Source organism: Phalangium opilio, unplaced genomic scaffold (assembly GCF_054372755.1).
Source record: "Phalangium opilio isolate 3A_F unplaced genomic scaffold, DU_Popi_V2 ptg000041l_1, whole genome shotgun sequence".
In the NCBI taxonomy this organism is placed as follows: domain Eukaryota; kingdom Metazoa; phylum Arthropoda; class Arachnida; order Opiliones; family Phalangiidae; genus Phalangium; species Phalangium opilio.
In genome coordinates, this window is record NW_028324165.1 from 4,740,194 (window position 1) to 4,767,353 (window position 27,160).

The 27,160-nt window shown below is 36.3% G+C and overlaps 2 protein-coding genes across 5 annotated transcripts; one reads left to right on the forward strand and one right to left on the reverse strand.

The window, feature by feature from the left end:
* Positions 1-25,856, forward strand: LOC149679508 (uncharacterized). Of its 3 annotated transcripts, none has more exons than XM_089835316.1 (3): positions 1-3,420; positions 3,578-8,358; positions 13,255-25,856. In XM_089835316.1, exons 2-3 carry the CDS (start codon positions 7,785-7,787, stop codon positions 13,938-13,940), a joined length of 1,260 nt encoding a protein of 419 aa, XP_089691442.1. In that variant the 5' UTR covers positions 1-3,420; positions 3,578-7,784; the 3' UTR covers positions 13,941-25,856. The 3 variants fall into 3 exon arrangements, with proteins under 3 accessions (XP_089691442.1, XP_089691441.1, XP_089691440.1); XM_089835315.1 differs by having other exon boundaries at positions 1-3,409; positions 3,567-8,358; XM_089835314.1 differs by having other exon boundaries at positions 1-8,358.
* LOC149679509 (E3 ubiquitin-protein ligase UHRF1-like) lies at positions 19,239-22,778 on the reverse strand. 2 transcript variants are annotated; one of them, XM_089835317.1, is made up of 3 exons: positions 22,611-22,778; positions 21,495-21,601; positions 19,239-19,561 (listed from the first exon to the last, which is right to left on the reverse strand). In XM_089835317.1, the coding sequence occupies exons 1-3, from the start codon at positions 22,776-22,778 to the stop codon at positions 19,543-19,545; spliced, it is 294 nt and encodes a 97-aa protein (XP_089691443.1). In that variant the 3' UTR covers positions 19,239-19,542. The 2 variants fall into 2 exon arrangements, with proteins under 2 accessions (XP_089691443.1, XP_089691444.1); XM_089835318.1 differs by lacking the exon at positions 19,239-19,561 and adding an exon at positions 20,472-20,576.
* Positions 25,857-27,160: the final 1,304 nt, after the last annotated feature.

Sequence of the window (27,160 nt, forward strand, 5' to 3'; positions counted from 1 at the left end):
AATTTGTCTACAGAGTGGGGGATTTTGTCTTGAGAGTGGGGGGATTTTGTACTCTTAACTAGAATGGGGGGAAAATGACCGAGGGATTTTGTACGTTTTTAAAAATGGGGAGATTATGACCGGGGGTCTTTGTCTTGCGGGTATTTAGTCCGTATACCGACAAAACCTAACCTGACTAATTAGGCCTAACGCAACATTTTACAATTCAATTTTTTGGGCCAGTGGTCGCGCAAAACCACTGAAATGAAAACAGCATGAAAACGCAATAAAACAGCATAAAAACACAATAGAACATGATAAATCCGCATAAAAATACAATAAAACGACGTAAAAACACAATAAATCAGCATAAAAATACAATTTAACGACGTAAAAGCACAATAAATCAGCATAAAAAACCAGAATAAAAAATAAAACAGCATAAAACACAATAAACAGCATGAAAACTCAATATAAGAGAGAGTAGAGGCCAGTTGACCGAATTAATTCGGTCAACTGGCCTCCTTTACGTAGCCCCATTTGTTGCCCCCACCCCTCCCTTTTCTATCTATCTCTTTCCTCTAGGTCGTGCCGTGCCTGAAGGGGGGTGGGGGTTAAGTTGAGCGGGTGAGGGGGAGGGTGCATAACCAGTGTCATGCCCCCTGCTGGTGGTGGGAGATCTGGTTGATTATTACTATTTGCCAAGTGTGTACCGTGCCCGAGGGGGAAAATATGGTTAGGGGGTGGGGTTGACGACACGTATCACGTGATGTTGTTGGCGGGAAATTTGAATCTATAGGGGATTTTTGCGTGTATTCGTACGACGTCACCTGACTTGTCGATGGTGAAGGCGCTCAGTGTCCATAGTGGTATTATTTTGGTGTATCCTTAGGATATTGTGTACATTTAGGGTATAATTTGTTGATAATTCTATAGGTTCAAGTAAACCCTTTCTACACACACCCTTCCCGTAATGTTATTCTGTGTATGATTTTAAGGTATCTACATGCATGTTTATGTCATACTAAAGAACTAGTTTTAATTGCGATATGGTTTACATTGCAAAAGGTACAAATTAAACTACGCCACGGTTCTAGGTGTACTCATGTTTTGTGTTGTTATTATTTGGTGTATCTTTAGGATATTGTGTACATTTAGGGTATGATTTATATAGGTTCAGTAGGCTCTTTCTACACACGCCCTTCCCGTAGTGTTATTCTTTGTACGATTTTAAGGTCTCTTCAGGTATGCTTATGTTATACTAAAGAACTAGTTTTAGTTGACATAGGGTTTACGTAGTTTATTGAAAACTAAACTATGATGCGGTTCTAGGTACTCATGTTTTGTATTGTTATTATTTGGTATATCTTTATGATATTGTATACATTTATGGTGTGATTTATATAGGTTCAGTAGGCCCTTTCTACACCTACCCTTCACTTGTTGTTATTCTTTGTATGATTTTGAGGTCTCTCCATGTATGCTTATGTTATACTAAAGAACTAGTTTTAATTGAGATAGGGTTTACATAGTTTATTGAAGAAGGTTCGAATACGACGCGGTTCTAGGTGTACTCCTTTTGTGTATTGGTTATTGAGTTACAGGGTTAAAACAATAGCACATTTTAATATCATAAAAGGGGAATTACGGCAGTTTTTACACAACTTGGTAGCTGGTAATCAGTTAAAATGAACAAATATTACTATAAAACATCATAAAATGCTGATCCTAACTAAAGTATACACGAATATAGCTAGACTGCTTCATATATTTTCTAATTAGCACACATTTTAAGCGACATTTTAATCAAGAAAGAATTACATATACCGTAACACATGATTTCTTACTAACCTTGTCAACAACCTTTCTCTCCAGAGTTCGGAACTGAAATGACTCTCTATAGTTTACAAAATCCCCTTTTGGCAACCCAGCAGGTGTAGGTTACATGACATTAAGGGGGAGGAGGAGGTCGAACATGGTTCATAACAAAAGAATTTATCCCAATCTGTTTTTATTTATACGCAAGCACGTTCAGACGTGTCTAAAGGTCTTTTTGGGGGGGGGGGCATGGCAATGTCACTTGATTTCTTGCATTGCTATCAATGTAATTTATATTTAGAGTGATTTATGACTCACTACCAACGTGTTAAGACATTCCATCTGTTTTTTAGTTATACGTAAACATGTCCAGGCGTGTCTTAATGGCTTTGGGGGGAGGGGGTCGAACCATTTGTATTGAATCAATGGAATTTATATTTAGAGTGATCTATTGCTTTATTAAGGTCGAGCTAAAGCCATCTTGGGAAGGGGGAGGGGTTGTTCATATGCCTTTAGTTTCTGCTCATTTCCAAGCAAGTGTTTCAAATAAAAAATTTCAAGACTTTACAAACCGAAAGACAACATTTCAAAGATTACAACAAAATTGTGAAAATCTTTTATTTTTGAAATTACATTAAGTTAAATGACATTAAATTTAAAGTTACTAATTCCAATATATCTTGTCTTTCCGTCGTTTAAATTGCATAAAATTTTGCATACACGCGCATTTACACCTACGCTAGTGGTTAATCGAGACACTTTTGCAAAATGTCAATTATGTAACTAATTAAGCGAATAAATTAATTTAATTAGTGACTTAATTAGTTAAATAATTGACATTTTCCAAAAGTGTCTCGATTAACCACTAGCGTAGGTGTAAATGCGCGTGTATGCAAAATTTTATGCAATTTAAACGACGGAAAGACAAGATATATTGGAATTAGTAACTTTAAATTTAATGTCATTTAACTTAATGTAATTTCAAAACTAAAAGTTTTTCACAATTTTGTTGTAATCTTTGAAATGTTGTCTTTCGGTTTGTAAAGTCTTGAAATTTTTTATTTGAAACACTTGCTTGGAAATGAGCAGAAACTAAAGGCATATGAACAACCCCTCCCCCCTTCCCAAGTTGGCTTAGCTCGACCTTAATAGGGGCTGGTAATTCATCCTACGAGGGGTTTCAAGCATTTAATTGATTACAGGTGTTTGCCCCGAGGGCATTATTAGGACAAGTCTCAACAAGTTTGAGATGTTTCCGTTGCGTCAACCGAAAGGCAATATATCATTAGACCGAAGCATTGATAAACGTACTATATTTATCAAAATTATCGGCAGCGTAAATCAAAAATTTGTGGAAAACGTAAAAACGGTATTGAAAGAAGGGCCAAATGGTAGTATAGGGACCCCACGGATTTTTAAAAGTTTGTACTCATTTCTGATATTAAATGAGGTGAGGAACACGATGCCGTTAAAATTTTCCACCGCAAATGGTTTAAAAAAAAAAAAAGGTAGCACATATTACTTATGGTTGTTTTCATGTTTGATATTTGGGGCGCATACACTTGTTTAGATTATGTTTGGGATATTTTAGGTTCAGGTTAGGTTAGGTTAGGTTCAGGTTAGGTTCTGGTTAGGTTAGGTTAGGTTAGGTTAGGTTAGGGTTAGGTTAGGTTCAGGTTAGGTTAGGGTTAGGTTAGGTTCAGGTTAGGTTAGGGTTAGGTTAGGTTCAGGTTTAGGTTAGGTTCAGGTTTAGGTTAGGTTAGGGTTAGGTTAGGTTCAGGTTAGGTTAGGTTAGGTTAGGTTCAGGTTAGGTTAGGTTAGGTTTAGGTTAGGTTAGGGTTCAAGTTAGGTTCAGGTTCAGTTCCTATAGGATTTGTCCTTTTCCAAAATATTGCAATTTTCATATAGTATATTGGCATATTTTGAAAAAAAAAAAAAAAACTTTAAAATCATTTGTGGTGGAAAATTTTAACGGCATCGTGTTCCTCACCTCATTTACTATCAGAAATGAGTACAAACTTTTAAAAATCCGTGGGGTCCCTAAACTACTATTTTACCGAAAGAAGCATCATTCACAACGCATTTCGTGTTAAAAGTTAAAAACAATCGAAACGTTTTTGATCAACCACGTTACATTTTTTCGCAACGAAATTGAGCATTCAAAATTCTTAAAAACCCATAGGAATACATGGTAAATTGAATAGACCACCGACACGAAATCAGTCATGCACGTGACAATTGACTGACACGGTACGAGTCATTTGAAAAACATTTCAAATTAATTAAAACGTTTCGATAAATTTTAGCTAAATTTATCAAAATTACTCTATGTTTCACCAAAACCACTTTTGATTTAGCAAAATTTCACCAATTTTTTCTATTTAAATAAAAATTTAATACCTCTTAACCCCCCCCCCCCCCTCATCGCAGTAAATAGTATAGCAATGTTTTACTATACAGAGACTAAGCTAATTAAACAAAGTATTTCTTAGGAAACGTCCATCCATTCGAGCACGAGTATTAAAATACCCAAAGTATATATTTACAATGTCGAATCATCTACATAGTTTCACACTAGAATATCACTGTTATTTACACTGTTCTAGGGAAAAACACAGATTTTAACTAACACCTTTAGAAAAAACATACATCCCTATTTACTAAAACAGAATATAGCACCAGCGAAAAGTTCAAAGTACAACACAGAGTGTCATTTAGCTAATGTCAGTGCATGAATCGTGGATCTCTAGCAATAGAAGGAAAAATTGTACGCAACATTTTTCTATAAAAATGCTTATTTGGGTTTCCTAAATTCCCCAAAGAATTGCATACAAAGTTTGAAAAAGTACTGACTTCAGTTAATCCAACTCACTTTGTTTCTTTAGTTGCCTTAAAATGACGAAACGAGTCATTTGAAAAAGAGTTCACATGACTAAAAACGTTGCGATGATTTTCGCAATATATTTATCAAAATGATTCGATGAAAAGCATATTTTCATTAATTTCAGAATCATTAATTTCAATACATAACGCGATGGTGTTGCAGACTTAAGGAATTTAATTTTCTATACCTCAAAACTAACTTTACTCTTATCGTTGCAATTTATTTATTTATTTATTTAATAAGGCTCGAGGGATAGGGTCGTGAAGCCTGCAGGGCTTGGGTACGACCCCCCTCCATGGCACAAGGGTCTAGATACAATACGAGAGTATATACAAACGGGGGAATATTACAAACCGAAACGTACAAACGGACTAACAAAAGAGAGAAATCTTACGAAATGGTTAAGTTTAAACATTCAGTTACGTCATTAAAATTGTTCCTTACTAGTAAATTTGAATATCATGAAAAATACGAATTTTTACACAAATAGTTACAAAATTTGACGACTGCTTTGATTAAATTTAATATGATAACACTAGTATTAGTGGTTAGGGTCGCTCATTCTTGAGATGTTCAGACTTTAGGGTGGTGCTTCCCTCGATTGTTGTCTGATGCTCATAGCTTTTTTTAGATACATTGGAATTTATTGTCCTTTCTTTAATTGGACCACCCACCTGGTTTTATGACATTAAAGGGGGAGGGGGAAGAGGTCGAACTTGATCCATAACAAAAGGATTTATCCCCATCAGTTTTTTATTTATACGTAACCTCGTTCAGACGTGATGGCTTTTAGGGGCATGGTCGAACCATTTGTATTGTTATGAATGGAATTTATTTTTTGATTTATTGTTTTGTTAGTTGGTGACTCTTCCTACCACGAAACATTTAATTCAAGGGGTTTGCCCCGCAGTCATTATCCTGACAAGTTTAAAAGGCCTTTTTGGTGCGTTAACCGAAACCATGAAAATATATGAGTATTTTTCCAGAACTATAGACTAGGAGACTAATTTCGTTCTTTTTTTAAAGATGCCCGAAATAACGCTCTTTTATCATCTTTAACATAGCCAATAATGTAACAAAGCTATCCTAAATACCCCATTTTACCTTCAATCTGGCAGCTAAATCAAAAACTTTCAGTGCTTACATCTCAAGTAAACGCTGTATCAATCTAGGATTAATCAAAAAATTTGTTAAAAAACAGTACATTTTTTAACCTTTTTATCGCAAACCATACAATATATTGTGATTTTCCCGCTCGATGAAGTCTCTTAAGCCGATATTAAATAATTGGGGGTTCAACATTGTTAACAAGTTGGGTCGAGTAAAACATTTCTTGTCAGATATTTACGCCTATACAGAACTTTGACGAGATTAAGATTGATTTTGCAGAAAAATCATGCTCAAATCCTTTTGTTTCTCACAAAGTCTTTAATCTTTTTAGTGGGATTAACAGGTGTATTCAATTAGGGTTTACAAATAAACGTTAGAAGAAGAAACGTTGTTCTGTGCTGTTTTTATTACAGAATGATAAACTATACGTCCACATGATACGAGTTAATATGCGCTAATATTTTTAAAATTTGGTGTTCCAAAGTCTTAACCCCTTTTCAGGGTTAATTAAAAACTAGAATTCTTTGTCCATATAGGACCAAATTGCTCTGGGTTTAGCTTTCTTTATTTACAAACCTTTCACAATCAATTGTGTCCCTTTTAAAGGTACTACAGTCTATCACTACACTAGCCAGTGGCTAAAATTATCTTTGTACTCTGAAATCATCCCAATCAATCTCAATTATTATACACATTTACGCCTTTTGTTATACGAGTTTTGTATACACATCGGTGGAGAAAGGTCTTTTGTTCTAATCCATGCGAAAGACGCCTAATGTTTGCTATTCGACTTGTTTTGAGAATTTCATTCCTTTGATAAACCTTTTCATAACGAATACTAGCTCAGTGGCCACTTTCTCTTCTTAAAAAGTTTAGAAATTTAGCCTCTTAAGGAATTAAATACGTTATATTTAAATGTCTAGTTGCTAGCTGGTTAATGAAATATTTTATTACCTATTCCGTAAACACGTTCAGGCAAGGTCTTTAGGAGGTGGTTGACCCGTGCTATTGCATTGTTATGAACGGAATTTATTTTGGGGATTTAATGCTTTTTTTAATTGTGTAGGCTGACTTCTCTCCTACACATTCATAGTGTTATTCATGACCGTGGGAAACTATAGGGTCATAGGTCAGCTTAAGGTAGAGTTGAAAGTAACATTTTGAAAAATGTACAATTGTTTTATGACCTGTTAGAGAAATTCGGAATGTTGTTATTTAACAGACTTGAAGATAACAAAGGATATTGTCAGATTTGAGAATCTCTAGACACACCATGTTTTTTAATTGATTTATTACAAGTATTGTCCCTTATTTGAGGTGTTTATACCAAAATTCTATTTATATCCCACTCTTTTGTTGACATTTTATTTGACATAAAAAATCCATCGTTCTTTTGTTATAAAAATGGTAAACTGTTGACAGTTGTGTGTCAAAAATGCACAGGTAGAAAACATCTGGTGACTGATAAGCAATAAATCAGGCTATTGTTAAACAATTGAGGATTGTGGGCGTGTCTATTAAGAAATTTCGTTAGCTTAATGTAGCATTTTTTGGAAAATATATAAGGGTTTTATGACGTGTTAGAGAAATTCGGAACGTTATTATTTATTATACGTGAAGATAACAAAAGATATTTTCACAATTGAGAATCACTACAAACGTTTTACGTACCATGTTTTTAATTTATTACTCCAATAAAATTGTCTCTTATTTGCAGTGTTTGTAACAAAATTCTATTTATAGGCCGCTCTTTTGTTGACATTTTTTATAACAAAAGCATATCCAACGTTCTTTAGTTATAAAATCGGTAAACTATTAACAGGCAGGGGTCCGAAATGCATTGTGAGAAAACATCTGGTGACTGCTAAGCAATAAATCAGGCTATTGTTAAACGATTGAGGAATGTGGGCTTGTCTATTAAGAAATTTAGTATAAAAGGGGCCGAGGAAATGATCAAAATACACAGTCGATCTTCAAACACCGAAAGCTAAACATGGATCCTGAAACTCTTCGTAGAACGTTGAACGAACTGACTATAAATAGACCCTGGCCGTTACGTTTAATATATGAGTTTTATTTCTACCTATGCGCTTATCTGCGAATAGATCCGTTGTACGGACCGCAGACTCCACCACAACTCGTAGTACAGGATGACTTAAATGCTATTCAAGCTTGCCTCGACTTACTCGAGTATATGAAAACAGTTGCTCGAGGACCAGAGGACTGTGATACCATAGATGAATTGGAAAACCTAAGGAATCTAATTCCGAGTCCCTTAAGAATAGAATACGTAGATCGCGTGGCTAAACGACAAGAAGAAATTGAGCAAGAAGCTCAAATCGCCGACTTTAACAACTCGCAACATGATAGAGATATAGCCGCATTTTTAGACGGAAAAGATCAAGGACCACCCGCAAAGGAGATAGTATCGAACGATACCTTACCGAGGGAGTACGGATCTGAAGAGACGCTTTCTGACGATGATATCTACGTACAATGGGGAGGAGGAGAAACGGACCAGCCCATACCTATTGACAACGTGCCCTCTTGCGAGATAATGGGACAAAGTGAGAAATTTTACAAGCATTTTAACATGTATGGTCGGGAGGTAGTTCTTAGAATTACTGAAGACCCCGTAGCTAGTGTATGTACCGTAACCAAATGCATCCTTAGTAAGTACCTACCCACCGATTACGTTCAAATTACTTTAAAGAGTGCGGCAAATATTTGTAGGTCCGAACTAGAATTATCTTTTAGACGATTAGATCAAGTTGACCCCAATATTCTTTTTGACCAGCTTAGTGTTATGCTCTATGATGACGAAATGGAAGCATTTTTTCTAGGTCCTGTTAAAATGATTTTTAGCATTGTACGGTTACCTGAGGGTAAATGGCGCTCTGTAGCCCGAGGGATAAAACCTTTTAATCTATTTTGCAAAGATATACGAGGTATTGTACGTATAGTCAGTTCTGATAACCTGTGTTTAGCCCAATCCCTTTGTGTGGCTATAGCGCATAGAGCTTATGTTGACGATACATCGGGTGACAAGACGCTAAAATCCGATATGCCACTATATCTAAAATAGATCCAAAGGGCACCCTACAAAGAAATGAGGCTTTAGATTTATGTTATAAGGCCGACGTAAGAGCTAGTGAGTGTGGGACTGCCGAATCGTTTGAACGTTTCAAATCTTATTTAAATCAATATTCGATTTTCGTCTACAAATTCGAAAATAGCGTCCCTGTTTTGATTTTAGGCGAAAATGATCCTGATGATACTAGGCCCCGCCTCTTTTTATTGAATGAAAATAACCATTATAATGTTATTACAAATTTAAAACCCCTTTTTAATCACGATCGATTCTGTGAAAAATGCCTCATCCCCTATAGGCGAATACAATCGCATAAATGTAATGACTTTTGTTTTAGATGCATGAGACCCACTATCTGCCAAGGCCCAAGATAGCTTGTAGATTTTGTTTACGAAAATTCTTAGGCGATGAGTCGCCGATGACTGCTATCAAAGCCACTTAGCATCTTCCAGCAGTAAAAAGCCGCTATGTGAGCGCCTTTTTCACTATAAAGACTGTTTAAAAATTATTGATTTTTCCCGAAGAACTGAGATGCATACGTGTGATGAGATGTATTGTCATGTCTGTAAGAAATATCAGCCGAGCAATCACTTATGTTTTATTCAGGTTATCAAAGATAAACCTCTGAAAGTGCCATCCGTTAAAAAGCCTAGACCTAATCAGCCAAACCTTATGTATATTTTCTTTGACGTAGAATGTATACAAACGAAGGTATGTCAGGAAAAGTTAGGAGCCTATGAACACCAGGCTATCCTGTTAGTCAGTATAACCGTGTGTGAGTTTTGTATAGATGAAACATCCCTAAATTTTAACTGTATTATGTGCGGGCAATTCGGACCTCGTAAACAACATTTCTCGGGTGGAAATCCTATATCTCTATTTCTAGATTACTTAATGCAATTGCATGCCGTTAAGAAAGTCATCATACTGTCACATTTTGGCAGTAATTATGATAATCAGTTACTAATTAGGGAAATCATTAATAGAGATGAAAAATTCGTTCCGTCTTTGAAAATTAATGGAACTCGAATTTTAGAAATGAAATTGTTTAACTTGCTATTTCTGGATTCTTATAATTTCATCCCTGTAGCTTTAGCAAAGTTTCCCGCTACTTTTTGGTATATCAGACGCCGCTAAAGGGTATTTTCCACATTTTTTATTCAATGTAATAGAACATAATTTTGATGTTAATAGACAAAACGAAACCAATTATGTTATAGAAACTAATCTCCCCCCTATCGAAGCTTATGGTTGTCAATATTTCACAAGGAAAAATTTAGATGCCTTCTTAAAGTGGCATAGCTCCGAAGATAGTAAAGGTACACAGAAAAAAAAGTGTTTAGGTTTGCAACATCTGAACATGTTATAAAGTTAAACATTGGTGTGAGATAATGTTTATTGCTTCAATGTTGATGTCTAATTACATCTCTGTTTCTCTAAGGATCCTTAAAACGTGTTCCAAATAGAAACACTTCTTATTTTATCACGTTTAAGAGGTAAACACTGAATAATCTTAACGCTAAGCTAAACATCAACGCTTACCAGGTGTTAATTAACGTAACATGTTTTTAATACGTTGGTATATAGCTTAAATTTTTTTAAATCTTTATTTTAAGAAGAATTATAATATTTTAGAAAAACAACTAAAAGGTGGAGGTATATTTTACCACAAGGTGAATAATCTAACACCTTGTGGCTATATTCATAATGTAAGCCACAATGACTTTCGTTTCATATTGAGAAAAGGACTTCCTTTACTAAAATTTTGAGCAAAATATATGTTTAAAGTGATGGTTCGAGATGATGAATAAATAAGCGTTCTTGGCTTTAATAATAGAACAACATTTCAAACAGGTCGGCTAGATTTGTTTAAATAGGTATATTCCCATTGCGCAGAATTCCATTAGACCGAATCCCGCCAAAGTTTCTAATGAACTTAGCCCAACCGCGGGTTTAATATTTACAATTCAAACGACGCTATTTGTCGAATTAAGCGACCTCAAAAGTGTTAGCGTTTTCAATACATTCGTACTGCCTTGGAAGTGCCACTATTTGACGACTATGCAACAAGATGATACTAAAAAACGACCTCGGTAAGTTTTCAACACCGTGTCTTCTAAATATATAATATAATAGTATACAGAAAAAGTGAACTTGGGTTAAGCATTAAACAAAAAACACTTTCGTCCAATAAAACGTTGTTGTTCAAAACGGTTCACGGGTAGTTGAGCGGTTTTCAAAAGAGCGTTTTGGAATAAAGCGGTTCCTAAAACAGCGGTTTGCAAAACCGCGTACAAGCAAAACCGCGGTTGCTGTTTCCGCGTTTCTCAATACAGCGCTATTTCCCAAAACAGCGGTTGCTGTTTCCGCCCAAACTGTGATTGACAGGGAGGGAAATATCTATTATATTAAGTATATAGGACAAAGAACAATATTATGCAAAAAGGAGTTATGTTATATCGGAAGTAAATATAAAATATAATTTTTTGGAAAAGGCATATTATTTTGGGAAGTTAATGAAGATAAACAACAATATTTTGGAAAAGGCGTACTTTCGTACGCTCAAGATATAAACGCTGTAATCAAAATGCGCTAAAACGAGAAATGGCTATAATGGCAAACGCGTTTATGAAAAAGCCGTTTTGGACAATGCTGTTTTGATAACACGCCCAATCGATAACATACCGTTCAAAACCAGGTTAGGTTAGTAATATTTTATAAATCATTTAACATTGTTACGCCTTTTCCAAAATATTGATGTTTATCTTCATTGACTTCTCAAATAATATGCCTTTTCCAAAAAGTTACTGTTCGGTTAGGTTTGGTTTGGTTTGAAGGACGTCTCGTCCTCTTTGGGGTGGTTATAGACTTCAAGTACAGTGAAACGGCTGGCTTAAAGAATCTTCATAATGAATATGCCATAAAAATAAATCAATATTAGCAATTGATTTTATTATGTCATATATTGGTGATTAATTATTATTTCGTTCTTATAATCCTTAGTTCTAAAATAATAATTTAGAAAATGTTTGGATCTAGTGCTCATTTTACGTAGGCCGTAAATTGTTTTAAGTTAATTTAATTTAAATTCCATCGGGAACCCGTAGTGCGGGTTTTTCGGTGCAATGGGGGATTATCCCATTGGACAGCATCGTAATTCCGCCAAAGTGAGGGTTTTTCGGTCGAATGGGGTTGGTTCGGCTGAATGGGATTCGGCGCAATGTTACTGAAGCGTTTAAATAAGGCTAAGTCGAAGTTCAACGGAAATTTTGTTTTCCCACGAGAAAGGGCACGCTTTTTTCTGAAAACAATGTATCTTATTTCGCAGGAATTAATTCAACCTATGTATTTAAACCGACACCATTCAAATATTTCGAGATAAACCTGCAAACATATTTTAAACTAAGCTTATAAACCCTTAAACATGAAAGGAAGCTAAGCTTATAAACCTATAGTCATGTTTAAAACCTAAACATATAATCCTGAAAGAATGTTATACAACTAAGCATATAATCGTGTAAACACGTCTTGTTACTAAACATTATAATATAATAACATGACACATACCACCTTAAACATGTTTAAATACTAGATATGACAAGCGATCAACACATTTTGAACCTAAACATAAGGTGTTGCAAACCTAAACACCATTCTTACTTAAACATGAGTGTTTTTAAACATGATAAAATATCTGTTGCATTGTCGTGTTTAGGCAAGTGTTTAGTTTCTAAACACTTTTTTTTCTGTGTAAAGGTTTCGACTTCGTGAGGGAACTCAATTATTATTGTGAGAACGACACGGTTTTACTATTCCTAGGATGTTTAACTTTTCGTACACTACTCTTTAAAGTAACAGGCGTAGATCCATTTAATTGTGGCGCAATTACTCTTCCTGGCGTTTGCTCTTACGTATTTCGCAGGAATTATCTTAAACCTGATACTATAGGTATCATACCCGCTAATTATTATAGACTTAGCGAAAATCAGTCAATAGGAGCTATAGAATGGCTAGAGTGGACCGCACACAAACGAAATATATCTATCCAATCTTCCTTTAGAGGGAGAGAAACCAGAATACAAAAACTCAAAGTAGACTGATTTTGTGAAACCAACAAGGAAATATTCGATTACTGGGGGTGTTTCTATCATGGGTGTAAAATACACTTTCCTTTAAACAGAAACAAGGTTTTGCATGGAGACCCTGCTCAAACTCTGAATTCCAGATATTTTAGTAGCATGAACGTGTTAGCCAAATTTGAATCCCTCAATTATAGTAAATGTCAAGTGGGAGTGTGAATGGCAGCAAGAAAAAGCAAATAAACCAGAAATAATAGAGTTTTTAAAATGTAATGACATTATGCCTAAAATAGCGAAAAGGTTGGACCCTCGTGATGCATTCTTCGGAGGAAGATGGTGCGCAACAAAACTATACCATAAAACAACAGAATCGGAGCGTATTCATTACGTCGATTTCACAAGTTTATACCCTTTCATTAACAAAACATCCAAGATACCTATAGGACATCCTGAAATCATATTAGACAACTTTCCTGATGTATTTTCGTTTGATGGACTTCTTAAATGTGACGTCTTACCGGCGCAATACCTAATTCATCCTGTTTTGCCTGCTCGTATCAATGGAAAATTAACGTTTCCATTATGTTACACATGTTGTAAAATCCAGTTTCAAGGCGATTGCGAACATACTACAGAACAAAGAGAATTACGTGGTACATGGGTAGTAGACGAGTTACGTCATGCAGTAGAGAATGGCTACAAAATTACACGAATGTACGAGGCTTGGTCATACAAAGTTACACAGTACGACCCCAAAACAAAACAGGGAGGACTGTTTAAAGATTATGTTAATACCTTTTTAGAGTATAAAACCCTAGCTAGCGGCTTTCCAGCAGATTGCCAGACTCAAGAAGATAAAGAGAAATACGTTAAAAGCTTCAAAGACGAAGAGGGTGTAGAAATGGATATCACGAAAGTAGAGAAAAATGAAGGTCTCAGATGCCATAGCAAACTCATGCTTAACTCTTTTTTGGGGTAAATTCGGCCAAAAAACAAGACACACCTCCACCGAACAAATCAAAGATGCCTACAAATTATACGCACTAATATTAAATCCGGACTTGGAGGTTAAAAGTTTACTAACAATTAACGAAAACACAGTACTTGTAAAATACGAACACATTCTCGAAAATGAGATTGTGCACAAACACACAAACGTAGTTATCGCTTGTTACACAACAGCTATGGCCCGATTACATTTACTTAAACATCTTGAAAAGGTCGGAGAGCTTTGTTTTTATTATGACACGGATAGTTTAGTGTACCTCTCGCCAGACGGCGCTCATTTCTACCGACAGGCGATTATTTAGGGGAGCTCAAAAATGAATTAGAGTCCTATGGACCGGATGCCTATATTTGTGAGTGGGGGAGTGCTGGACCCAAGAACTATTCTATGGACATTCTAATCCCTAAAACCGGCAAAAAAACTAACATTATCAAAGTTAAAGAATTTTATTTAAACGCCTCTACAGAAAATTATATAAATTTTGAAACAATGAAGAAACTACTGGGGGTAAACAATGAAGGTGAGCCTCTAATGAACTCGGTTCAAGTCCCTATTGGCCCTCAAATCAGACGTCTGCAAGATCACACTCTGATCACGATCAACCAGACCAAAACATTTCAGGTCGTAGTGGATAAAGTTAGAATAATATCTGATTATAAAACTACCCCATATGGTTATATTAAATAGAATCATTGACATTTTCGACATAAGTTACTTGTATATATTTTAGATACCCAGTATCAGTTTTTTAATTAGTATCTCAAGTATTATTTATAGTAATATTAACGTATTTCAACTACTAACATGTAACAATATTTTAACGAATACGCAACGTTTTTGGTCCTATTTTTTTGCATTTAGTAAGCTTTTTTAATTAATATATATTAGCACTTTAGTCAATAAGTATTGAATTGTTTTGTATAAGTGTAATTTTTATTTTTCGATGATAATTATAGTAACATTTTTTAGTAATATTTCGATATTTTTATCAGTAATCGTATATCAATATTTTAGCGTGTATAGAAAAATATATTTTTTCGTCAATCCTGTGAACCTTTTAGTTTAATAACTAGCCTAATATTTGTACTAAAATCGTATAATAACCATTGTAGCCTTTAAATCCTATTAAAAGTAGTATTGCTATATTTTCTATGAAGGTACAAGGGTATATATGCACTTAATAATCTCGCATACAGTAATATTGTTCTATTTTCTATGATTGTATATATGTGCTTAATCAGCTTGTTCTACGATTTTTTGAAGTGTTATTAATTTTGCATTTTAGTGAATTTGTTTGTTATCAAAACCATTGTAATTCGTATTTTCTAATGATGTTTTTCAGTAATGATTGCGCATTTTAACTGTATATCATTATTTTAGCGCGTATGAAAAACATAATTTTCAGTCAATCCTAACGTAAATCGCTTTCTATGATGTTTTATAGTAATATTTGTTCATTTTAACTACTTATCAAATACCAAATTGTGTGAAGACTGCCGTAATTTCCTTTTATGATATTAAAATGTGCTATTGTTTTAACATAGTAACTTGATAACCATTACACAAAAGGAGTACACCTAGAACATCATCGTAGTTTAGTTTTCAATGAACTACGTAAACCTTAGCTCAATTAAAACTGGTTCTTTAATATAACGTAAGCATACATTGAGACCTCAAAATCATATACAGTATAGCATTACAGGATTGGTGGGTGTAGAACGGGTTTACTGAACCTATATAAATCATGCCCTAAATGAACGCAATATCCTAAAGATACACCAAAATAATAACAATACAAAACATTAGTACACCTAGAACTTAGTTGTAGCTTAATGGGTACCTTTTGCAGTGTAAACCTTATCTCAATTAAATCTAGTTCTTGTAATATACTAATAACATAAGCATCCATGGAGATACCTTAAAATCATACAGAGAATAGCATTACGGGAAAGGTGGGTGTAGAAAGGGCCTACAGAACCTATAGAATTACCAATAAATCATCCCCTAAATGTACACAATATCCTAAAATACCAGTAGAGTTAAGTGACACTGAATACCTTCAACACCAATAAATTACGTGACGTCATACCGATACACCAAAAATCCTCTATAAATTCAAATTTCCCGCCAAAAAAATCACGTGATACGTGACGTCATCAACCCCCCCCCTTAACCATATTTTCCCCCTTCAGGTCGTACCATCCAGAGGAAAGAGATAGATAGAAAAGGGGGGGGCAACAAATGGGGCTACGTAAAGGAGGCCAGTTGACCGAATTAATTCGGTCAACTGGCCTCTACTCTCTCTAATATAACATAATAAATGAGCATAAAAATACAATAAGCCAGCATAAAACACAAAACAGCATAAAAAAACTATAAGAGGATAAAAACGTAATAAAACGGTGTAAAAACGCAATAAACCGGAATAAAATTACAGTAAACCAGAATAATATGAATGTATATGTTGCATCCAGACCTTGAAAATAAACCAAATTTCTTTTATTATCAAATTTTGAGCGTCTTCGAAATATATAACTGCAAGCAAATAAATAAATAAATAAAAAATAAATGCTTGCTTTATTTGGATATCCTTTTAAGAAAAAAATTCTTATTTACAAAAGGGTCCGATTAAATTAATTTCAAATATAGTTAAGTAGTTAAATTTAAGATCCATTTAAAAAGATTCGAGTAGTCGCGTTGTCTAAAAAAGTTTTGAGATTGTGTTTAAAATTATTTATGTTTTTTTTTAATTGTTGGCGGTAGCTTATTCCACATATATAATGATGTTTGGTACTTTTAGTTCTGTAACGGGACGAAAAAGGTTCCACCGCGAAATTCGTCAATTTACCACGAGTGTTATGGGATTGATTTGTGGCGGGGAACCAGTCACTGACGTACTTGGGGGCAGTTTTATTTTTAATCTTGAACATGAATATTAGAAGGTTCATTAGGTATAATTTATTTAGGTCCATTAACTCGGCACCTTTTCTAGCTTCGGAAGCGGACGATTAATTTCGCACAGCTATTTTGGCTAAATGTAATTTTTACGCGTGATTACGGAAGTTGGCCCAGCAGGTACGACTGATGAGATTAAACAAGATGGCCCCGGTTAGATTAAAGCTCCATTGAATGAAGTATACTTTTTTTTGTTTTAATCTATGAACTTTTGACAGTGTATGTGGATAAGTAAAAGAATACGCGTGAGGAAATTTTGGTTTTCGTTGTTTTTTTTTTTTGGAAATTTGAAAAAAGCGGCGGCCATTTTAGATCTAAATTTTACGCTCTATCGAATGGTGTGCTTGATTTTGCTCTAAAATGATTTTTGACCTTATTCACTCATACCGAAATTGTACCACTAAAACCATCAGTCCGGGACAATACAGAATTTTGGTGAGAGTTAAGTAGGTCTAATCCGACTAAAGTATAGAATTGTGAGGTCATTTGGCCGTCAATGTAAATCGTTTAATTTTGAAGAATTACTTGTTTTCAATGGTAAAAAAGGTTCAATAGGTAAAATATAAATCACTTTTAATTACAATAACTGTATTTTACTTCCCGTTGGTCTCCTTGGTTAAAAAGTCTATGAGGAAACTAGGTTTTTAGTGATTTATGACCATTTAGGCACTCTTAGGCACGTTGGCTTTCTTTTCTACTTTAGTCTTAACCCACAATGGCGGTAAATATATGCAATTTTAAACTTTAAAAAAACATTTTGACCAGAAGGGAATAACAGAGAAGGGAGACATAAGAGCCTGCTATGGTAACGAGAGTCCGACCAACCTCAAGAAAACCGCGAAAACGTTGCCAAGTACACAGCTTTTAACCAATTTACTGCAAATATAGTTCTTTAAGTTCTCCGCGGTATCAGGCGGCCTATTTGTCTGCTAGATTTTCATTCTCCAAAGGCTTAGGGCTATTTTTTAATATTAATTCAGAATAATTATTTTTCATCTATTTATTACCTTCAAATTGTCTGATTTTGGTATGTTTTCAATTCCCGTGCATCTAAATTAATTGCACAGCTTGATTTCGTTTATCAACATGAAATTCGGCCATTTTTATCTCCTTCAATGTAAAGTTGTAAACAAAACTACTTTTTATACGTCAACCATCTTATCTGACGTCACAGCTAAGACAGAAGTTTGATAGCCAATAGGTGAAGGGTAGTTGATTTGAGGTTAGTAAGACTGTTGTTACGAGTGTAAAGCATTATGGAGATATAAAGTGTGTCCCTTCTCTGTTATTCCCTTCTGGTTTGACCAATTTTCTGGGAGGGATGTGCTGTAGAATTTTTTTACTATTTTTTTCACATTCCCGAGTCCCCATGGTCTAATTAGTCAGAAACCAGCGTTGTTTAGGTTAGGCAGATAAAATATAATCCTACCCAAATACATTCGTTAGTAATCAATTCAAAAATATATTAAGTATATCGCAAGTGTGTTTCATTTCATCTGGAACTTTGTGTTTTGTATTGTTTGTTAAACGCTAAGCCTTGGCGAAATTTATACAAGCTGTCAGCGGACAGTCACTACTCTCCCTGGCTCCAAGAAGATAGTGGCCTTCCCTCCTATCTGTTCCTAAAGATTTGGACAAATGGTGAGAAATCTCTCCTTCAAGAACAAACAGAGTACCGTGGCATACTATTTGTCGGCCTTTCTGGCCCTTAACAAGTGATTGTGGTAATTTCAAGGTCATTGGTCTAAAATATATAACAAGGGCAAAATAATTTACTCCAATGTGCTAGGGTTGTACAGCGTCAAACAAGGCGCTAAGGCTACACGGTGGTTCGCACGCATTATAGACTGTACACTTGTGTTTAAGGCGATTTAATTAAATTTGCGTTTTACTCCATTTAAACTACTCCACGGAAATATAGCTTGCCACTATGGAGCAGTAGTAAAGGAGACAGAGATACATTTAAGGCTACAGGGACTTGGCAGTAATACGGCATGCAACGTCACGCTACCTTCCACTAGTGCTAAAATTTTACCAGGAGGAGGGGCTTAAATAGCTTTTATTCTGTAAAATAACATACCATCATGGCGCTGGGGGTGGAACGCCTAGTCCCTATTTTTAAGGAACTTTCGTTGTCAATGCAACAAAATTTCTCAATGGAATAAAACCGACAGAAACGTCAACGGTTTTTCGTGTGAAAACGTTCGCCTTTTACAATTGCAATATTTCCGTGGAGTAGTTTTAATGGAGTGCAAATAAAAGTTTCAATTCAGTGCCACTTAGAGCAATATGCTACGAGACGTAAATGCATTAAAAGAAACTTCATTAAACTTTAATTAACAATTTAAAACACTACAACAATTTTTATTGTGACTTTTTCTGTACTGGATAATGAATGTCGTTTCTCATTAAGGAAATATAGCGTTTAAAATTTTTGTTAAAATTACATTAGGACTAGGGCGGAAATCGTTCGGAATGACAGTCCTACAAAGGGAACACTCGAATTGCTTTGATTTTAGTTGTTTTTTAAGACATTTCAAACAGAAAGTGTGGCTACACTTTAAACTCACGGGATCTCTATTCATTAAAATGCCACAAAGAGTGCACTGAAATTGTTCGATCACTTTTTCAAGGAATTTCTGAAATGATAACAATAAATAATATTAATTTCGCAAAAACAATTCGCTGGCAAGCCAAAAAGCGTGAAGGTAAATTATAAGTCTTTTAACGGGTGGGGGGTGGGGGGAATAGAGAATGGTCATTATTAGGCCTGGGCTGGTACTCAGACTTGGACTGCAACTTGTTTTCCCCCTAGAAATTCGCGGGTACTCGCGCGAGTCCTCGGCAAAGCTAGTAACTCTACTCGAAGAGTTCATTTTTCTTTGAACTAGTCTAATTTTGTTGGGCAAGTCCATTTCTTCTTCGCGAGAAAACTAACCAATTAGGTAAGAACTTCTTGACGTCATGAGTTTATAGAAAGTATAGTACATGATGTTGGCGATCCAAAAGTTAATTAATTTTTAGGAAAAAGGGGAGATTTCTCATATTACACAGCGCGAACAAGTTTAAACAACAATGTGTAAGTTTTCTTTTTACTATAACTATATATTTTTGGGTATTGTCATTAACCTCAGCTAGTTTTGATGGAAAGGAGAAACCGGGTGGCCTTAAATGAAGAGTTCAGGGGTGTGGCTTAAGATTATAAGATAACTCCTACTGAGGGAATGTGCCTAATTGGCTTAGCGTGGAATTTCACCATTTTACCACTCCCTAGAGAGACAATTCTAAAGATACTAAGAGTTGATTGGGGGAAAGCTATTTTATCACTAAGGGTGGGCGAATACTCGTGATCGTCTATGACGAATAATTCGATCGAATATCGAGACGAATAACTGTCTCGGTATTCGTTTTATTTAAGGCGGTTAAAAAGATAAATAAATCAGTCCAAATCAGATTCACTGTGTTTAAATAATCGGTTAAAAAAATCAACATTGATTCATTTACGTGGATCGTCATAGATTCTCGTAAAGCGACGTCTGGTGAGGCGCTGTCAAAGGCGTAGTGTAGAAGGCAGTGTAAATAGGAAGATGGACTGCAAAACCGAGTGAAGTCAATTCTCGCTTGTAGTTCTCGAACTAGCTCTAAATTAAGTCTCTAGCATTATAAAAAATTTTGGTGTTATCTTGATGTTAACGACACTGTTATGACATAAAAAAAGTAGCAATAATAACAGTTCACCCGTGTTTAACCGCCAGCGCGAACTACAGATCTTTAAACCGGATGGTTATGATGTCATAAGCTCATTTTCCCGTCTCGATTTTGAAATAACAAAACTAAACTCGAATAAGGCTCAGTTTCCATATTTTCTTTTTGGTAGATCCGCAAAACCGTATAGAGCTATATCAGTTGAAGGGGGGAAACGTCACAGTTGGGCCTGCCAATAAACGGAGCCGCTTTTCACCCTCCCTCCATTTCCCGCACAGTATGGCGCCTAGGCTGGGACTGGCGAAATCCCGCCTCAAAAGCCCTTCTTTCCCCCGAATTGAAATAGCGGTAAAATAGTAGTATAGGGACCCCACGGATTTTTAAAAGTTTGTACTCATTTCTGATAGTAAATGAGGTGAGGAACATGATGCCGTTAAAATTTCCACCGCAAATGATTTTAAAGTTTTTTTTTCTTTTCTTTCAAAATATGCCAATATACTATATGAAAATTGCAATATTTTGGAAAAGGACAAATCCTATAGGAACTGAACCTGAACCTAACTAGAACCTGAACCTAACTTGAACCCTAACCTACCCTAACCTGACCTGACCTGAACCTAAAATATCCCAAACATAATCTAAACAAGTGTATGCGCCCCAAATATCAAATATAAAAACAACCATAAGTAATATGTGCTACCTGTTTTTTTTTTTTTCTAAAAAAATCATTTGCGGTGGAAAATTTTAACGGCATCGTGTTCCTCACCTCATTTACTATCAGAAATGAGTACAAACTTTTAAAAATCCGTGGGGTCCCTATGCTACCATTTGGCCGAAATAGCTCTATACTTGTCGAAAACTACTTACTTGTTATCTCTGGTTAGAACTTGATCGCAAGATTGTTCCGCCGTTCTCTTATTGCCCTCTAAACTTCGGCCTCCACTTCCGGTGTAGTAGAATCTGTCGCCTTCATCCTAAAAAGAAATGAACCCGTTCATATATCCGTGATGAAATGGGCCAAAAATGTTGCGCTTCTATCAAATAGGCGTTTCCCACACGCAACAACAACCACATAAATGAAGTTCAAGCTGAGTATTTAATTCACTAGAGGAAGTGATATCCCGTAGAAAGGACTGTATGCGGGAGAAAATAGCGACTTAAATCACCAGTAGCCCTTTTGTGAACATTGCAGCACCACTCCTCACTACGCTAAAGGTGGGATTTAATAATAATAATAATCTAGGCTTTCTCTATGAAGGGATTTACACACTAAGCCTGTGGCTTGTTTACATTGCATAGAGGGGTGGTGGGTGGCTAGCCCCTATGCCACAGCTAACCTACAGCGCCCTATACTAACTATTACCGTTAACCTCTGCAAGTTTTGATGGAAAGGAGAAACCGGGTTAGACCGCGGAGGAAAACTCTTTTTAACAAGCGTGGAGAGAAGAACTTGCAAACTCTACGCAGAAGGATCATTTGTACCCAGATTTTCACCCGGTGCCACAGTCCGGGATCGAACCCGGGACCTCTTGCTGGATTATAATACGATTTAACACATAAGTTCTGTGGATAATTTTCGACTATGCATGGATAAAGATAAAATAACGTGGATAATGGATAGATATTGCCGAGCTCTATCTTTAGAGAACAATGCATTAGAAGCGCAATACAATAAAGCTTCGCTTGAAATTTCTACACGGATTTTCGATCTACGCTGCACTTGAAAAATGGGCCATTATTTTGAGAGAAATCTTAATACGTTATGATCCATCAACACCATTTTAAGACTAGGCGTTGCATTTGAGGCAACACATCATGAAACGACCTCTTTAATTCTAAAGTCAGAAACCCATTTTCCCCTCTCACTGGAATTAAGCGACTCCATCAGGCGTCCTATTTTTTTCGACAAGCCAGATCTTAGCATCACTTTTTTCCAAGATAGATCGAGCGTACATCGAAAATCGGGACTCTACGAATACTAACAAGATCGTCTTCATAGCCGCCAGAAAGCACTATCGAAAAGGCGCCGTCCTCTTCCCGTCCATGTATTCCACCAACTGTTAGGCGATGAACGCCAGATCCAGCGGCTAGATTCCTGTACTGCCAGGACATTCCTACTACTATTCCCCGTATGGGTCCAAAATGATTCATGGGCACAATCGTGCATTCTTTGGTTCTTCTGGCGCAAGCCATGCCTTTACCCCAATCACGAGTGGATGATTTCATGGACCCTCTCGAATTTTTTTTATTTTTCACTTCTTGTCCGGGTCTGACAATTTTGCAATCTCGGCAGTAATAATCGTCCTCTGGTACCGAATCCAGTTTTGGTTTCAAACACCAGAGGTGAAAGAATTTCAAACAGCGATTGCACTGGATTTGTTGCTCAGGTGCTTCTTTACCACCACACACTGAACACGAACATTCGCGGCACTTAACATCCGGATTATCATCGAAATTATCACACTCGGGTTTTTTAAGTCCTATAGGAAGGAAGGATAAAGTGAACAATTTAAGCGATGTACTAAAATTGCCTGACAAACAAACAAATTGTACTTTTTAGACTAGAGCCGTTAAGCATCAGTTCATTCAAAGCGGCGTCTCTATCTGCCAAGAGGACATTTTCTTCTATAATATACATTTCATCCACTAGATGAATTTTGCAGTCCTGTAGCGCAGTGTCTTCAACTCTGTTGGGAAATAAAAATACGATTGAAGGAACTGAAACGTTTTTAAATCTTTTTTCGAGTCTTAACATAAATTATTTAAGTATTGTTAAGGCCTTGAATCCACTTTTCTTTTGATTCGACTCTCAAAAATTTCATAGAAAAAAATAGTTTTTTTTTCTTTCAAGGAAAGATAAGATTTTATGGGACTTCGTCGAGAATGAAAGGATCAAACCATTAATTTTAGGAGTTTAAGAAGCGATTAAGATGAGAAACAAGTGAAATTAAAAACTTTAACATCCTCTTTTACTCTAGCGCGTGCGTTAACGGTGGACTAAATTAATTAGCTCAATCAGCAGTTGCTAATTAACTCTTAGCTATAATTACAAAATTCATATTGAGCCTTTGAAGTTCAGCTTAAACGCGCAATTGGTTTAAAATATGAAACTAGGAATTTTAGAGAAAATATCGGGGAAACTGGGGTTGACAAGAAATTGGGTGTTCGCTGATTAAAGCAAACCTGCCAATAATTATGATAAACGAGAAAAAAATAAAATACCCAAGCAAGACGGTTCCAACGACAAATTTCAGCCTCCTTGCGCTTTTACGGTCGACGATCATATCGTAATAATGTCCAATTTTAGTTGGAGCATCATCGTTATAATTCACCATAATCTTGGATCCAGGCGTCACTTTGTCAAATGGCACCTTTCGTCGAGCTCTTGGGCGAATACTTCTTAACGGGAGATCAGCCTTGGTTTTGCAAGAAACAAAATCAAACCGAACCAAAAAAGGCGGTTGGCATTAATTTCGAGAAATGGCCATGAATAGGGAGTGGGCAAAGGGGTGCAAATCTCCCCAATTAAGACCCTCACTTTGCCAATCAGAAGCCTTCCCCCCCACTAGCCTTTCACTCTGTGAAGCTTGCCGCCATTTTGGTGGAAAGGGGAGGAGCCATTTTAAGCCACACCTCTCTGGCAGCTCCCTATAGCTTTTGAAATATACTCACTCCAGCTCAAACTCAACGGAGTAGATCAGTGTGTCTCCTGTATTGTTTGAGGTTGAAGGTTGAGTACCTTCCTCGGCTTTTTGAAAAATCCCTACAATTTGGACCTCCAGCCACGCCCCTTGAAACTCCTGGAAGTTTTTGGCATCAACCAGCTCCCCAAGGTTTAAGTATTGACTGCTTGCCGGTTCAAGAGTTGGCGAGTTACTAATCTCTTCCTTCAAAGCAAAAAAATATAAAAAAAGATGTGTTAAAGACTTGATGCCATCTTTGAGCGCAAAATGTACTGAAACGCGACAAGGAAAGTCAACTTGTTGTAGGGGAACCACGTGGCCCGCGCTTTGCTTTAAACCCGTGACTATTTACAACAACAAATAATATAAAGTTCTCTAAAAGGGGGCGCTGCTTACAATCTACTCTATAATGGTATCTTTAAGAATTGATGCCAGTCTGTGAATTAAGAATATTTTTACCTCTCCGAGTGACGTATGTCACGGAGAGGTTCTAATTTCGACGTGTCTGTCTGTCTGTCTGTCTGTGTGTGTGTCTGTCTGTCCGTTGTTACACCCACGTGACCGCGTTCGCAGTTTGCAAACCGGAGCAAACGTGTATTCAATTTCCAGACCGCATATACAATCCCGGAAATTGTATTCGACTTACAGGCTATTACTCCATTGCCTGTTTAACAACTCTGTTCATTTGTCCACCCCACATGGACACCAGTCTGAACTTATTGGCTCCTAAACACCACCATCTTCTAGCCTTTCGCCCATTCCACATGGACACCAGTCTGTACTTACTGGCTTCTAAACACCACCATCTTCTATTCTTTGTCCATCCCACATGGACACCAGTCTGCACACCTGGCTTCTAACACCACCATCATCCTTAAGTTTAAGACATACGCGGCGATCGGCTAGGGTTACGAGAAACGTCTAGCCTTACGATGCATTTAGTACTTTTGTAGCTTTAAAGTTCTGTTTCATTTTGATATCCCAAGAATATTTTTTATAATTATTATTTGAAATGGATGTTTATATATTACTTAAGCTATACTACATCTGTTTATAGCATAATCCTTTCATTACTGATAACAAGAAGAACGCTACTAAGTCGGTCAAATGAACTTTTATAGGCCTAGTGAACCCAATAGTAAACGCTTGGGTTTGGTTCTCGTTTCTGTAAAGCAGAGACATTAACGGTTCAGAGTGGGCCGAAAGTTAAATACAGTATTAAATAATCGGGCTTAAATTTTATAATTAATAAAGCATCATGGTGCAAATCTAGGCCGCGTTCAGCAGAGCTCAGCGCTGTTAGCAGTGGCTGCGTTCAGTAACACTCATCAGGAAAAACATCGATGTTTGGGAAAATGAAATCGGTGTTCTTTTGACGTCATGATGACGTTGCAGTTGTTGAACGGCACAATTTTGTGTAATCGATGCTTTTCTTAATGGCGACGATGTTATGATAACGTTATGGCAGAGGCTTAAATAATAAATCCGAACTATTTACAAAGATATTGTACTTCAATTTATCAATTAAATCAAAATTCTGTCAGAATCCATTTTTTTACCGAAATAATATATTTCTTTTAGTATTATTATCCATAAGAATAATATTTGTCAATTCTTCATTATTTAAAATTGGTGGAGAATGAGATGTAGTTCACCCCATTTTTTATCGCGGCGCAAAATGACGAAATTTACGTCATGAATCCGATGCTCATCAAAAAAAACCTCCTCTCACAGCTGATTTTTCTGATGGGCATCCGATGAGCATCATGACGTCAGGCCCAAAGACGCGAAAACCCGTTCAGTAAGACATCGATGTCATCTTTTAGTCATCGATGTTTTTGATGCCGGTTACAGAACGCAGCCAGTGTTGTACAGAAGGGGATTTTGTTTTTGAATTTTGACGTCACGGTGCTCAGCGCTGAGCCAGCGCGGTCATCAAAGAAAATCGTCGGGTTTTTGGATAACGTGGCGTAAAACGCTTAGTTCTCAGCTTGGCGGTAAAAACATGGTGGTATTATTACAAATAGATCTTGCCGATTCTGATGGGACTATACCTATTTAATTGGCGTGAAACCAGTTGATCACGCGAGAATTTTAAGAGACATGTTAGTCTTTCTAATTTTAATTATAAAAGTTGTTCTTATCTATCTCTATAAATATGTTATAGTAATTTCTTTCCCATATACGGCAACGTCATAACCCTCTATCTCTTACCTTAGTGATATCCCCCCTCCCCTTCCCTTCCGGGGGCAAATAGTATTCTCTAGTACAAAGTTGCCCCTAACGTAGGGGATACACAGTTCACTCCCCCTTCAGTATTTGTTCATAAAAAAGAAACATTTCCATATCTGGGTAAATAAGCTTGTAAGTAGGCTTCATCTTGACTCGGAGAGGTAATATTTTGGTTTTCCCAACTTGTTTAAACTAGTTCTTGGGATCAAAAATTTTGATCTAGTTCGCCCCCTAGTTTTCCTAAAGGCTACAGATTTGCAATTAATAAACTGGGTCCCCCAGGACCAGTAACCTCCACTTTTTTAAAAACTGGTCCAATCAATTAGTTTAACAGCTTTTGGACCGAAGAACCATGCAATTTCCCCCAGCGTACTTGATGCCATCTATGTGAGAAACGCGACAAAATCTTAGAAATGGTATTCCTAACATTAAACCCTACTAATACATAGTTTACAGGCGTGGAGGATTCATACCATTAGCACAAGGAGACCTGGGAACTTAGAGTGTAAAATAGCAGACGATTTTACAATCTAAGTCGCTTGTTCTCCTGGTGTTAATGGTACGAATCCTCTACGCCTGTAAACTATGTGTTACAACAAATAATGTTAAGTCAAGAAT

Excerpts from the sequence above, each read along its gene's own strand:
- LOC149679508 (XM_089835314.1), top strand. The coding sequence starts at position 7,785 with ATGGATCCTGAAACTCTTCGTAGAACGTTGAACGAACTGACTATAAAT. Across the intron at positions 8,359-13,254 it reads TTGCGAGATAATGGGACAAA|CGAAAAGGTTGGACCCTCGT; the intron begins GTGAGAAATTTT and ends TGCCTAAAATAG.
- LOC149679509 (XM_089835317.1), bottom strand. The coding sequence starts at position 22,778 with ATGAATCATTTTGGACCCATACGGGGAATAGTAGTAGGAATGTCCTGG. Across the intron at positions 21,602-22,610 it reads GCGGCTATGAAGACGATCTT|GATGAAGGCGACAGATTCTA; the intron begins GTTAGTATTCGT and ends ATTTCTTTTTAG.